The sequence below is a fragment of the Ascaphus truei genome, chromosome 9 (genome assembly GCF_040206685.1).
Source record: "Ascaphus truei isolate aAscTru1 chromosome 9, aAscTru1.hap1, whole genome shotgun sequence".
NCBI lineage: Eukaryota > Metazoa > Chordata > Amphibia > Anura > Ascaphidae > Ascaphus > Ascaphus truei.
Window position 1 is genome coordinate 7,517,835 of NC_134491.1, and position 15,021 is coordinate 7,532,855.

General features: G+C 44.3%; 1 protein-coding gene across 1 annotated transcript; it reads right to left on the reverse strand.

Annotated features, from left to right (window-relative positions):
* Positions 1–2,728: 2,728 nt before the first annotated feature.
* Positions 2,729–13,508, reverse strand: SLC39A9 (solute carrier family 39 member 9). Its single transcript, XM_075613276.1, has 8 exons — positions 13,349–13,508; positions 12,942–13,073; positions 10,439–10,547; positions 9,943–10,128; positions 9,773–9,841; positions 8,104–8,189; positions 4,298–4,432; positions 2,729–4,015 (listed from the first exon to the last, which is right to left on the reverse strand). Exons 2-8 carry the CDS (start codon positions 13,035–13,037, stop codon positions 3,785–3,787), a joined length of 912 nt encoding a protein of 303 aa, XP_075469391.1. The 5' UTR covers positions 13,038–13,073; positions 13,349–13,508; the 3' UTR covers positions 2,729–3,784.
* Positions 13,509–15,021: the final 1,513 nt, after the last annotated feature.

Here is a 15,021-nt window from a genome sequence, read left to right on the forward strand (position 1 = left end):
TTTCTATAGCAGGCTTTAGCCCACCTTCCAAGCTGTGCCAGATCTTTGTAACACTTTCCTGTTTGCGATCATTTGTTGCCAATATTCCCAGGAGTTTGAGCTGTAAACTGTAACAATAAATAATGTTACCTTAGTAATATCAGGATACATTGTAGCTGCTGAGTTACACTGACTGAAGGACTGATTGAAACTGAAAGGCGGCCATTTAGTAAACCCTTGGAAGCAGGATCTTTGCTGATCGATCATAGGAGAACTAATTGATTGGCAGCTTAGGCAATTGGTTTTCAATAAAAGGTAATCAAAGGCTGCATATATTAACACTTCTTTTTTTTAAGTGCCGCGTGGACTGCCTCTAATGTGTGTAATATAATGCGCGCGGGTCAATTGGAATTGGCTGTGTGCAGGCCTGGCGTTCTATACTTCAGCCGCACGCGCGGCAGTGAGCTGTGGCACGGCAGATCACAGCAAATACATGAAAATTATATTTTAGCGCTGCTGCCACGCGACTCTTCCAAGCCAATCACAGCACGGCTATCGCTGTGACGTTTATAGCCACGTCCCCTAGCCACGCACACCACCGCTTACAACAAAACACGCGCGCCACGTGCATGTGCGAGCCTGCACCAGCGCCTACTATATAACAAGCCTAAGCTGCAACTCAGATTCTAATGCTACATAAACAAAGCCTCCATCCTACACCTATGTGCTCAGCCAGAGGGAAGTGAAAAGCCAATACACCAGTGTTCTCAGCAGCATGATGACAGATATCTTTATGCATATGTGGAGTAGGAATAACAAGAAGCTACATATACCACTTATGTCTGCCAGGGAAGGAAATCCTCAACAAGTCTCTGACTAGATCTGCCACTGCAAGCACTGGGACAAACTGCCACAAGAAATCTCTCCCGTAGCTGGGCCGAAGGGGGTGACAGGAGCTTACCTCTGGAGTGACACCAGCAGACAATGCCTGAAGTAGCTCAGAAGCTGAGCAAATTTGCACATCTGAGTGCCTGGAAGCGAGGTCTCCCAGTGACAGGTCTACAAGAATTTGGCATTTGCGGCAGAATCTTTCTAAGCCAAATGTAACTGAAATGAACATCAACTGAAATGATGTGAAATTAGTTTAACGGCTTCAGTGGCAGAGGGGCCTTTTATGCATTTTCTTGCAGCAGGATGAGGCAGAAGACACTCACCCAAACACAGAACAGTAATCCTCGGCAATAACAATATTAAGAAATTTACTGTGATAATGATATTTGTCCCAATAAATATCTGTTTCCTTGGTTAAAAAAAAAAAAAAAAAAGACATTAACTTTATTAAATGTTAAAAATACATCATTTAGAAGGTATTTAAGTTTTAACATTTATTACAAATTGAATGTGTTTTTAAATAAATTTCATTTTAAAAACATAATACATGCTACTTCTGCCCATCATTGACCATCAGAAATGGGGAAGGGAAGGAATTAGAGGAATGGGGAAAAACAATCCTCTGGGGTCTTGGGTGCAGCCATCCCAGAGCGGTGGAGAGTAAAAGATGGTTGCGGAGATCCCTTTTACATTGCTAGATCTGCTCGCTACGGGGCTGCAGCATCTTAGGCCGCGCTTATAGTCCTGGGACGCGACATTGCGTCAAAACAAATTTATTGAATATGTCGCGTGCGCTTATAGTTGGATCGACTGCTTTGTCGCGATCGCTGGAACTCAATTCGATTTTTTCAGCGACCGCAGCGTCGCCGTAGCAAGGACTATGAGCGCGGCCTTAGGCCTCGTCCAGGGTAGAAGTGAGCGTGCTGGCGCTCGAGCGCCGTTAGGCGCTCATGTTGATCGGGCATTTCCTAGCCAGCAAGTTGCGAGCGTAGGGGGGAGAGCCGGAGACATCACGTGAGTGGTTCGCCCTCATTGGCTGAACCGCCTAAATGAGCAGGGCAAGCACAACAAATACAAAAATATTTGTCTCAGCAGGCATCGCGCCTCTGCACGCTCGCGCAGCATGGATCCTACAATTTACTTTCATTGTTTTGATCGCGCGTTCGAGCTCTCAGCCTGGACGAAGCCATACACTGCAGGTCCACTACCTGTCCCTAAAATGTCAATGATTTGCAAAGGTGATGGACAGTAATATCACAATAATAAATGGCAATATCAATTATTTTATTACAAATATAACCATCATATCAGTGTATTGCCCAACTCTTCTGTCACAAGACTTCGCTGGTAATGTAAACACTGCTGTAAGGAGCCTTGAACAAGCTTTGGCTGTGTATCACTTCCAAGTTTCTGTGTTGCTATGAAATCACAAAGCAGGGCAATGATTAATATGCTGCACTTGTAGTAAAGCCCAGCACGATGTGAGGAGCAGGAGCGTTATCACAATGTCAATTCTGATTAGCCATCACAAAATGGGAAAATGTGGCAGCTCACTTCTACTACAATTTCAAAGTGCGGGGAAACAGTTTCAGGCGCGGGGAAACAGTTTCAGGCGAGGAGAAACCTGCTTGTGCAGCCAACACAATGTAGACCAACAATTAAAGTACAGGTCTCCTCTTAGAGATACAACTCTACTCACACGTTCATAATGCAATTCTCCATTTAATGTGACAGCCAGGAACCGTGTAAAGACAACGTTTCAGGTCCCATATGGACCTTCCATCACCTGATGAAAGGTCCACATGGGACCTGAAACGTTGTCTTTCTACTGCTCTTGGCTGTCACATTAAATGGAGAATTGCATTATGAACGTGTGAGTAGAGTTGTATCTCTAAGAGGAGACCTGTACTTTGAAGAAATAATTTTGCTCCCTTCCACTACACACCTGCTGCAAATGACACGTAAAGATGCAGGTCCACTTTATTGGACGTTAAATAAAAGGGTGCTGAAGAGATATTTATGGTCTTACACTTCCTGCCGATCTCAGCTGCCCACTGGGACTTCCGTTTTACCCTAGTCCTGTTTCAGACAGCCCATCCGGTTATTTCTTGCTGTCTCCATTAACTCACGTGGTTGTAGTCAGATACTCAAGAATTCCAACAAACAGGAATCAGAGCCCTGGGGAAATTAAACGTTGGTTTAATCGCCAACTAAATCTGAATTATTCATGACCCTAATGACCTAATGAAATCTTTTTATAACTGAACTCTAAAAAGCTTTGCAAAGCTCCTCTCTAAACCCAGGTCAGATTTAAGTCGCCTACACTCATAGGGTTAACGTCTTATTCCCAATGGGTTAACAAACACACATACATGCTACAAGGAAGAGGAGTTCATTGAGCTGGGGCTAGAAACATTGCTCCTGTTTTGGACCCACAACTGACCAGCTGCTCAACTCCCATTGACCTTTCTAAAATTATTTTAGCCATCAACTGTTATGAATATCCAGCCAAAACAGAAAGAAATACTTCTGTACATAAACAAGATACCCCACTGTCCCCAGGAGAAGCAACCACAATAACATGAAAAGTCAGTAAGGTCAATCTATCATCCATGTGTTAGCACTTCAATTTCATTTTCCTGAGGCGGAAGGCAATGGAAACATAATTAAAACAGCAAACAGATTAAAAACTGCAGACTTACACACAGATTTAGAGTTTGGCTGCCATTGAATGAACTATGCGGCAATTAAAACCATCCCACCAGAATTTTTGGATTTGATTAAGTCTTTTCTGACTACACTACAGATGAGTAAGAATACAAAAAAAAAGGACTCATTAGAACAGTCCAGGGATCTTCCCTGTCTAATGAGAAGCTCTGGACCCTGATGTGTCACCGTATCTTCTTCCCACATTTCAGTGTTGATGTCCTATGGATAAAACTAGCGGGATAAGACATCCCAAAACCAAGGCCGCCACCTCCACGCGGCTCAGTCCCTTCCCGGCACCGGCTTCCAGTTTGTGGCTGTGTCCCATTCCTCCAACCTCCGGGAGCACGTGCACCGTGGCTACGTACAGGAATGTCCCGGCAGAGAACAGCATGGCAACTCCAGTAGCGTTCACCTCAGAGAGGGCCTCTTTACTGCTCTATAAGAGGGAGACAAGAAGATGAGGCACATGGAGAAGTCAATCAGAGCTCCCTGAATTTACCTCTCTGTATAGCTGCATTGTGCCCTGCCTGAATATTACATGATGCTGATACTGTAGCCTACAGTTGTGTACATTGCTAGTTCATCATAACATTTAAAAGAAAGATAAATTAGGACATAGTCCTGACCTTACACCTTTAACTGATGTAATAGGTATGGGTATTGGTTAGACTCTCTGACAACCCATCTCCTGCAGTGTTTATTTCATCCCCCGCCTCACCTTGCTTAGTCCCACATACGTCAGCATCGACATTACAGGAGCTGCCAAGGCAAAGACCAGCAAATGCTTCCGGATGCGATTGCGCTCCAGCCCAGCATGCATGAGGAAAGACACCAGACCAAACGCTGCCGGTGCCTGCAGTGAACAAGAAGAATTACTCACCAGCAGAAAAAGAAAACGATGCACAGCATGTGCTGCTATACAGCTTAACAGTCATTCACTGCAACAGAGCTCAACTACACGTTCCACTAAACCAGTATACCAACCACTACCACTACTCACTCTAATAGCAAACATTACCAATTTACAACTTGCAAACTCCACCTCAAATTTCTATTTATACTGTTACTCTTTGTAGCAGGTGATATTGAACTTAACCCAGGCCCTCCCTTTTCAACTCTGTCCCATACCCCTTTGGGGAAAAAAAAAAAAAAAAAGACTGTCGTCCATACTGGATGAACTAAGGGCATGGTGCCTTATGCATAAACTTAAAGCTATCATTCTCACAGAAACATGGCTAACCCCTAAAACCCTCAATGCAAATATCGGCATTCAGGGATACTCAATTTCTAGCAGAGACAGGTCAAAGAGAGAAGAAGGGGTGTTATTTCATATTGCAGACACCTTACAATTTACTCTGGTACATTCTTATTGCTGGCATCTACCACCAGTCTACAAATCCTTGACTGATATCACCCAGTTTCTTGGCTCAATTTCCTCTCTAAACGAGAAGAGTGAGCTGTTAATTCTTGGGGGATTTCAACTACAACTGGCTTGACTCTAAAAACAACACAATCCAGATACAACTCAAGTCACTTAACCAAACCCAACTAATTTCCCAACCCACACGGACAAACATGAAATCTCACAAACATTTCTTGCTAGACTGGATTCTCTCCTCTACTCCCTGCAGAATCCAATCATCTGGTATCCTACCTGACATTTTCAGTGACCATGCAATAGTGTACTGTGTAAGGGAAATCAGACCACCCCAATAAAGCCCTAAAGTTCTACTCACTAGAACATTTTAAAGTTTAACCCACAACAATTCTGGCTGATATTACCAACTGCCCTTGGTACAGAATCGACTTGATACTGACCCCGATTCTGCGCTCGATTATTTCCAATCAGAATTCTTAAAACTCTGATACCCATACTCCACTATGCAGAATAAGAGTACAGGGGCCCACCTTTCATGGGTTACAACCAACCTTATAGGGCTCTACCATTTTAGGGATGCCTTGAGGAAAAGCTACAAAGTAACTGGCACTACCAAGGATCTTAATAACTACAGATGCCTGCGGAATATATGCACAAGGCAAACAAGCCCAATATTATTCTGACAATCTTCAGACAGAATACATCAAACCCAACTAACTTCTGGAAGGTTATCAACAATATATTCCAGCCTTTTAGTCATCAACAGCCAAGTAATATCACTAAGGGGGATATTACTCTGATAAACCCCATTGACATTGCAAATGCTTTCAATGATTACTTTGTGGGGTGTGCAACTAACTTATTAGCGAAATGCAACCCGAACAACAACCATGAATCTCATCCTGTGAGTACCCAGATAGCCCCACCCCCTCCCAACACTGCCCACAATTTTCAATTTGTCCCAGTATCCGATGAGGAGATTACACAAGCGCTCCTCAAATTAAAACTAAGCAGCCAATGTGGATGTGAATTACTGCCATATAATTTCCTAAGATTTGGTGCCACAGCCATTGCCAAACCAATTGCTTCCCTAAATCAACTCTATCCAGTCTGCAGGCCATATCCCTAAGACCTGGAAAACTGCCAGAGTTGTCCCAATCTTCCAAAGTGGGGACAAAAACACTGTCCCAAACTACAGGCCAATCTCTCGTCTCCCAATACTATCCAAAGTCATGGGAAAATGTGTCCACTCCCAATTAAGCAATTATTATACCAAGACAAATTTCCCTAGCCAATTCCAATCTGTCTTTTGCCACAAAAACACTCCACAGTAACTACCCTCCTAAAAGTTTACAATGTGATACAGTGTGTTATGGAACTGGGACAGCTCACTGGTGCAATATTCCTAGATTTTGCAAAGGCTTTTGATACTGTTGAACATGTTATCTTGCTAAACAAACTTCAATGCTCTGGAATAGGGAAACATGCTTTAAACTGGTTTCATTCCTACCCATCAGGCAGATCCCAACATGTGTGTCTCAGGCATTAACTCAAACACCCTGGATATCACTTGCAGTGTCCCGCAAGGCTCTGTTCTGGGGCCCCTACTCTTCTCAGCCTTCATCAATGATCTTCTTATATACTGTGTGCGAGTGTAAGGTTGTGTGTGTGTGCGCACACACACACACACACACACACACACACACACACACACACACACACACACACACACACACACACACACACGTATATAAATGCGTTTTCAAATAAAGAAATAAATCCTTTAATAATTTTTTTTAAACACACACACTCACGCAGAAAGTGTTTCTCTCTCTCTCATCTTGCCCTCTGTCGGCCGGTTCCACTCTACCTGCCGTGTGTGCGCGGCACCATTATAGAATGGCTGACTAACCTCAGCCAACTAAAACTGCCGCGCGTGCACGTACTATAGAACCGGCTTTATATGCACACGTTCTTCAATCTGATTTTTGGAGACTTGAAAATTGGATTTCCCAAAACTGTTTCTAAACACGGACAAGACTGTAACAATGGTATTTGGGACCAAGGCTACATTTCTAAAGATACCAATGACAGAGTTTCACATCAGAACCAACTCTAACACCATCCTAGCCCGTTACTAGTTTTAAATACCTGGGCATATAGTTTGACTCCCATTTAACATTTGGGTTGCACATTGATACCCTAACATCAAAAACCTATGCTAAACTAGGTGTACTATATAGGAACAAATCTTTCCTAAGTCCGCTGGTCAGAACGTGCATTGCACAGCAGATGCTAATGATAGACTATGGGGACTTCGTATATAGTACAGCACCCCAAACTCCTCTTGGCAAACTAGACACCCTCTACAACTCAATATGCAGCTTTTTCCTCAAATGTAACTACAACACACATCATTGTGAAATGCTCAAAGAACTAGATTGGCCATCACTTGAACCTAGGCGCAAAGTTCCTCTTTCCTGTCTTGCCTTCAAATACTTTCTGGGCAAGCTACCCGCCTATCTGAACAAGCTCCTCACCCCTACCACATGCACCCATCTGAGATCTGACTCCAAAAGACTGTTCATGGTTCCACGGTTCAACAAAGTATCCGGCCGCTGCTCCTCTTATCGTGCACCTCCCGTCTGGAACAATCTACCTGGGACCATCAAAGCAAATCACTGGTCTAAGTTCTTTCTAAACTAAAGCTGTCTCACATTTTAATCTGGTCTGTAACGGTTTCATATGCCTATAATCATATTATCTGTAACTGTTCATGAAATGTCTTTAAATGAACAGGGTTATACATAATATTTAATGTAACCATGTACTTGTCATTATAACTCTGTGCCCAGGACATACTTGAAAACAAGAGGTAACTCAATGCATTACTTCCTGTTAAAACATTTTATAAATGTTATCAGAAGTTCAGAAGTGAAGGTGACGGATATGGTGTGTGTGGGGGGTAAATGAAGGCTGAAACCCTCCTCTCGTATAAAAAGCATGTCTGCAGAGCTCCGTACTGCACTATCATAAGGCATCCCTACCTGCCTCACATCACACCTACAGTACAATTACCTACACCTACAAAAAAGGTGTCACAGCACGTCAGAAATAAAAAGGTGCGAAGGTTAATGACCGTGTACCTTGTGCAGCATGATGGCTACAAACACGATGATCTGAACACTAGTCTGTGAAGTAGAAGCTGCAGCTCCCAAAGCAACACCATCAGCTGCAAAATACAAAGAAGAACAGAGACATTATTACATTGCAAACAGAGCCAGGGCACTCCAAAGACATTCTCAGCTATCATCCACCAGGGAGGAAACAGCACACCAATCTCCAGGATACCCCACTGAAAGGAATGGTATTCTTTATAATAGATGTGGAGGAAGGTGTTGATTTGTGACCCTGACAAGTTAATCCTGTGCTCACAGGCCAGAGCATACAATGGATGAAATCAATCATGTATAATATAATATAATATCTATATAAAACTGAAAATGTTGTATGTGAGTGTGTGTAGACCATTTGATTGGTCCGTAGGTCCGCCCGCCCACGGCTCTCATTGGCCGGTGTGTCTGCCCCTCCTGTGTGTCTCCTCCCTCCCCCTCGAACCCGGTACCCCCCACCCCCCCAGAGCACGCTCTCTCCGGCTCTCTCCCCCCCCTACAGGCCGCTCCCCCGGCTCCCCATCCCCGAGAGCGCTTCTCCGCCTCTCCCTTCACCGGCTCCTACCTGCAGCCAGAGGGGAGCAAGATGCGTGGCCAGGGGGTGAGATGCGTGCGCCTCCGCCGCGAGCACCGGCCGCCCAAGCTGCCCGAGAACTTCGCCTTCCACATGGCCCATGAGTGCGCGTGGGGCTGCCGGGGCAGCTTCATCCCCGCCCGTTACAACAGCAGCCGGACCAAGTGCATCAAGTGCGGCTACTGCGGCCTGTACTTCTCCCCCAACAAGTTCATCTTCCACTCCCTCCGGGCCCCGGACTCCAAGTACACCCAACCAAACACCGCCAACTTCAACAACTGGCGGAGGCACCTGCGGAAGGGTGACGCGGCGGCCACGGACGAGCCGAGTCATTCGTGGGAGGACGTGAAGGCCATGTTCAACAGCGGGACGGGAGCCGTACGGGCCGGCGGGGCACAGCACCTCCTCACCGGTGTGTCTCAGCGATATGTCAAGTTACCGCTCCGCCTCACCGAGGACTCCGAGGTGGAGGAGGAGGGCGGCCGGTACCCGGAAGAGGAGGGCGGCGGGGAGGTGGGACCGTGGCCTAGCTCCTCTTTGTCATCCCCAGGGTCAGACCGGGAGCCGGCAGAGGGCAGGAGGGAGGAGAGCCCCAGGGGTAGCCCGAGGAGGAGTGCGGCCGGGTGAGGTGAGGAACCGCAGGGGGGGGGGGGGGAGGGGGATCTTTCACGTGTCCCTGCCTCTCACCCCCCCCCCCCCAGCCCCACCTTTCACCCCCGGCCCCCTTTCACCCCCCCCAGCCCCGCCTTCCACCCCCCCTTCACACACCCCCCTCCCGCAATCCCAGGTATATTGGCTAGTCCATAAACACTTACACTGTACAAATAGTCAAATGTTATGAAACGACAAAACAAAGATTTATTGATTTATTGATGGTGGATGTTTGTGCCGACTGCTGTGGCCCTTACTTTTCTTTTTTATGCTGCTGCACAGTTGAGATCTACTTGTATTTTTATGTTTTGCTGGAGTGGCTGCAGTTTCCTCTGGGATGGATTTTATTCTGCATATAAAACTTGACATCCTAATACTGTACATGAGTAAAGATCTTAGAATATGAGCAACACTCACCTGCAGCATGGACCACAAGTCCTAAAGTGGTCGTGATCTTTGAGCTGGCTGTTCTCGCTGCCTCTGGATCTGAAACACAGGGTGAGAGAGAAATAAGACAGACGTCCAGGAAACATCCATACAGATTACAGGAACAGTTTAGGTTTGCCTTCCCTTTTATCAACACTCACCATCCGCAGAGTGCATATGAGAGCTGCCAATCTGATCCACCAAGAGCATGAAGACAAACCCAAGGACTAGCGAGACCCCAATGTAAGCATGTAATCCAGAGTGATCAGGCTTGTGTGCCGCTGGGACTTCTGGTCCAGTCTCTGCTTCATTAACATTCTGTCTTTCCCCCACATCATGGTGTTTTGCTAGACAACAGATGAAACATTCAGCCATGTACGTTTATTGTGTCACTTCTACAAGAAAAACAGAAGGAACTACAAAGCTTTTCCTTCATGTCCAGAATAGAAACTGTCTGATAAAATGGGGAGGGAGAATTTCAGCGAGACCCACAATAACCTGCTGGGAGCAGTTGCACTTTTCAGGTCAAGCTGATATAAGTAATGAGGAAAAGTGCTACTCATGCAAGTTAATAATGTGTCAAGTTTTTTGTCATAGTTTTTTTTTTTGTGAGACTGAAGCTGCTTCTTTACAGACAGATAATTAAATCACTCCAACCTTCTAGAATGTCCTCATAGAGCGCATGGACTCCTTCTGGTACAATGACTGCCAAAGCAGTTCCGCAGAGCAGACCCGCACCCAGAACAGTCACCAACTTTAAACGTTCCTAGAAAAAACAAAGCACAAAACAGGCAGTCAGTCATCGACAGGAACTTCGCCACTCGCCACGTCCTTAAGTCAACTGATCTTTTTAGCAACTTTCCCAAAGGCAATTCATTTTTAACTGAAATCACACAACATAAGAGATGGATAAAACGGCGAAATGCAGCAAATTTACCGCAGGAAAAAAAACAAATAACATCTTAAAAAGAAGTTGCCTGACCCATGATGCTTTCAAACGGTAACACTGTGTAAAGCCTGCAGGTGCCATTTGTCAGTGCCAAGTACTAAAATCAAGACGTGATGGATCCATGTTCTGTAATTAAAGACAAGAATGGCTTCCCATACATTGTTACGTGATGGAGGGGGATGTGCTGGAGGCCATTATCACGTGACTTAATGTGGAGGCACAGTATTCCCTGCCTGTGGGAACAGTGCAGGTATAATCTGCAGAGCGATGCATACTTTTCACATCTCAAAAGAGAGCAAAGTCCTTGGTAAATTGTAGAAGCTGCTTATGGCTCATTGCCCAGAACTTTCTGCACGACACATGGTGCAGACCACGCAGACAAACAAATCAGTGTCTAATTTGTATCTCAGGCTGATACATTTTTAAGGAACGGATCGCTTTTATCGGACATGGTATTCAGGTTAAAAGGTGTTCACACATTGTACTTTCCTAGACTGTGTCTTCATAAGAGAAAAATATGTTGAAATGCTTTTGTTATTAATGCAATCTGATGGCCAAACCTATCCGAAACTTTCCCTATCCCAGGGATCTTCTGCAGTGCACAGGAACTATAGCAAATTCTAAAATATATATGCTCCTCTAATGAACAATGATTGCATGCAGTTGGAACAGTTTTTAGGTGAGGTTATAGAACACTGCATTCTTTTCACTGGTAAATCTAATGATTCTACAACAAGAATTTTACATCCAAAAAGTATTAGGAATTTGTAGCTTTTGCTTTAAAAACAGAGAAGGCTGCTCTAATTTAAACAAAGGATTAAATGATTTTTACATTAAAGTTTGAAACCTTCTAAATATTCAGTCATCCTGTTAGTGCTGCAGGTTTGCCACTAACCATTATCTTTATGTATTTAAAAGGAGCTCATTACAAGAGTCTGCACATGCCAATTACACAAGCACTTATCACTACAAGGTTCTCAGCACTATTCTGTCTAATACTGTGTGTATATCAAAATATCTGTCCTAATCTCACCTCACACACACAAACAAATTACCAGGACTTCAAGCGCACAAAAGTGAAAAAGGGCATATGCAAAAAACTGATACCAAATGAGCTCAATATAATACATAGGCACCATTGTATAGTATCTCAATATTCCAAGAGAGTTTACCTTTGCCAGATGAGTTGTAGTTACAGTAGATCAGCTTTGTCCTGTTCAACAGCACAGTGATTTGTGGACCAAATATTAAAGTGATCACATATGACCATGTAAGATCATCACACTGGATCTGATGCCCTCAGTCCACATACACATCCCATCTTGATCTATACAGTAGATCCTGCCACTCAACCTTAATATCAATTAAGACTTTTTAAAACTACCAGCTCGTCAAACATTCACTTGGAGGTGTATAAAAGGGAGAGATACATCTGTACACAAATGATCCCCAAAGAGGGTCACAAAAAGTCCCTAATAATATGCACACAGTGAAGGTAAGGCCAATAGGAATAAATTGCCTCAAGGTGTAAGGCTCTAACATAAACGATAGAGGGATCATATAGCAAGAGGCCCAACCTCCGACTGATAATTAACATTTAAAATTAAAATACTGTAAAAGTTTGTGTGCATATTAATAGGGGCTTTTTGGGGATCATTCATGTACACACCTATCTTACCAGTCACATTCTTACTGCAACAAGAAGTGCTGCACAATTCCATGCAATTCCCAAAATATTTATAAGATAAGACAGGGAAACTGCACAAATGCCAGAACCGTGTCCAAACTCATTACTGAAGCCATAGGTTTGGGTCTATACACCAAGCTCAAATCATAGAATAGGAGCTTCATATTGAAAAGAAGAATGTTTCTTTGTAATGTTTAAAATATATCAGTGTTGACAATTGTGCCAAAAACTTTGAAGGGTCAAATGAGTGACACGGATTGGATGGCTTGAATGTCTGACATGCCCAACTGTCTTCAAACCCTGAGGGTGTAAAGCCCATTCTCATACTGCAAAAGGGAGAAGCTTTCACGAGCTCAGGGAAGTCACTTCATGCCCTGCAGGGACAGGGTTGGTCTAAATCTCACTGTGCAGTGCTGCATAAAGTCAGTCTGAATGCAAGAGGTGGAGTGAGGATAACACATGAATGTGGAAGGGAGACTGTCAACACGCAGGAGCTTACACAGAAATTACATATATTATACTACCTCAGAGAAATTCACAGCCAGCGGGATGATTCCTGCCACATAACATCCCACCAGCATGGCCAGGGACAGGAGGCTGATAGAGCTGAAGTCATCCATATCTGCCCTGGTCAGACGGTGTATTTAGGGTCCTGTCTGTCACATTAAACAGGGAGGAGGGGGGGGGAGGGAGAGAGGTAAAGTGAGAATCACATGCAGGGCCAATAGGAACACTCTGATTACAACAATCACATATCGGTGCCATAATATAAAACAATACAAATCATCTCACCAGCGCTATAATAACCCCACTAGAACCATAATAATAATAATAATAATAACAATAATAATAATACAATAAAAAGGCTGGTGGTTAAATCACAGGCTGGCTCAGTTCCTCTGTAATAACAGACAATATTCACAGCCGGTACCCGCAGAAGCAGCCACCGGGAGAGTGCGGGTCCTATCCGGGTGTAGGGGTATCGGGCGCTCAGCAGCTGTCACAAACACGTTCCACCATCTTGTTTCCTCATCGGCCCTTTGGCTGCCATGGAGGCAGAACAGAGACTGCTTCCGGATCAAAGGTCAACTCACACGGCGAAGGAGAGGGCGCTTGGAGATGATGTCACATCGAGTGTATGCGGCGACCCCCTCCCCTATCTTGTCACTGACTGCGCGTATAATCAGTGACGCACACCAGCTTCTGTCTCGGTGTGAGTGAAATTTCATGCACCAAGCGAGCGAGCGAGCGAGCGAGCTCAAAATGGCCACGCACAGTCTGTAGTCTAGTGCCTTGTAATAGAATATAGCGAGACCATCTTCTGAGGCTCCCACTGGGGACCGAAACGTCAGGCTGTCTATGTGTCCAATGGAGCAATACAATATATTTTTACTTTGTATTCTAGGGGAAAAGGCAAAAAAAAAGAGCGCCCAGAATCCAAATGTTTATATGCAAACAATTTACTGATGACACACAAATTGAACCAATAATAAACAGTGAAAAACACAATACAAACGGTACAATATTAAACAGTATCTGTTTGTAACCAAAAAACAAACAAATGGTAAGGCATAAAATACAAATGCAATCTATTTAAACCAAGGCTGGAGCAAGTCTGAAAATGTGATACTGCCACTACAATTGGTGAAATAAATTTAGGTAGAGGTCATGCATGCATCCTATTTGTCCAAGACTGATGAAAACGTGCATAATGTAGGTGATCAGACCACAAAACCTAAATGAAAATCAATCTGATTCGTAGGCAAAGGATTAAAGCAGCAGTTAAAGCAATATCCTACATGTTTTTTTTTTAATAAATCAGTTCTGTGCTATGTAAAAATACTTGTAGCATTTAAAAAAAAAAAAGTTTTAAACACATTTTTAATGTTTCTAAGGCTGCGCTTATAGTGACAGCGACGTCGCGTCAAAACATGCATAGCCGCCGTCGCGTGCCCTTATAGTAAGCACGACACGACGGAGCGACGGCTTGGTCGCGATAGCTGGAAGTCATCTCAATTTGATTTTTCTAGCAACCGCACCTGACATCGCCGGCACTATACGCGCAGCCTAAGGATTGTTTTATAGTTGGCGCACACGTGCGCGAATGCTCATGCAGCACACTTTTTGTGTGTACAGGTCTGTGCTTTGAGCGACAGGTGGGTGTGGCTATGACACGCACGGGTAGGCATGGCCATGACAAATGTACATTAATTATTTATGTACTGGCTTTCGCCTGGAATAATTTTTTCCCCCATTTAATAAATGCTCAATCCTAGTGCAGCAAATACATACAAATAAGCAGGGTGCAGTCATGGACATACATACACAGGGTGCACATACATACACATACAGACACACACGTTGTACTCATACACATAATATACATATACCCTGATTGGGTAATACAGTGTGATGTCGAGCGGCAGCAGCGCGAAAAAAGACTATTCAGAGTCTTTCCCCCGATCAGGGGCTCAACGCTCACTGCCGTGCGAGCACGCGTCTGAACTATATAAAGTCAGACTTTAACACAGCCAATTCTAAGTGCCGCGCATGCGCACGGTGGAGCAAGCGTGCGCACTATATTACGGGCCTAATGTAGGAAGC

Bases quoted from the DNA above. Each gene is read 5' to 3' on its own strand.
- SLC39A9 (XM_075613276.1), bottom strand. From the start codon at position 13,037: ATGGATGACTTCAGCTCTATCAGCCTCCTGTCCCTGGCCATGCTGGTG. The intron at 4,433-8,103 runs GTACACGGTCAT...TGTTCACTGCAG, and splicing joins TAGCCATCATGCTGCACAAG to GCACCGGCAGCGTTTGGTCT. The intron at 4,016-4,297 runs GTGAGGCGGGGG...TCCCTCTTATAG, and splicing joins CGTATGTGGGACTAAGCAAG to AGCAGTAAAGAGGCCCTCTC.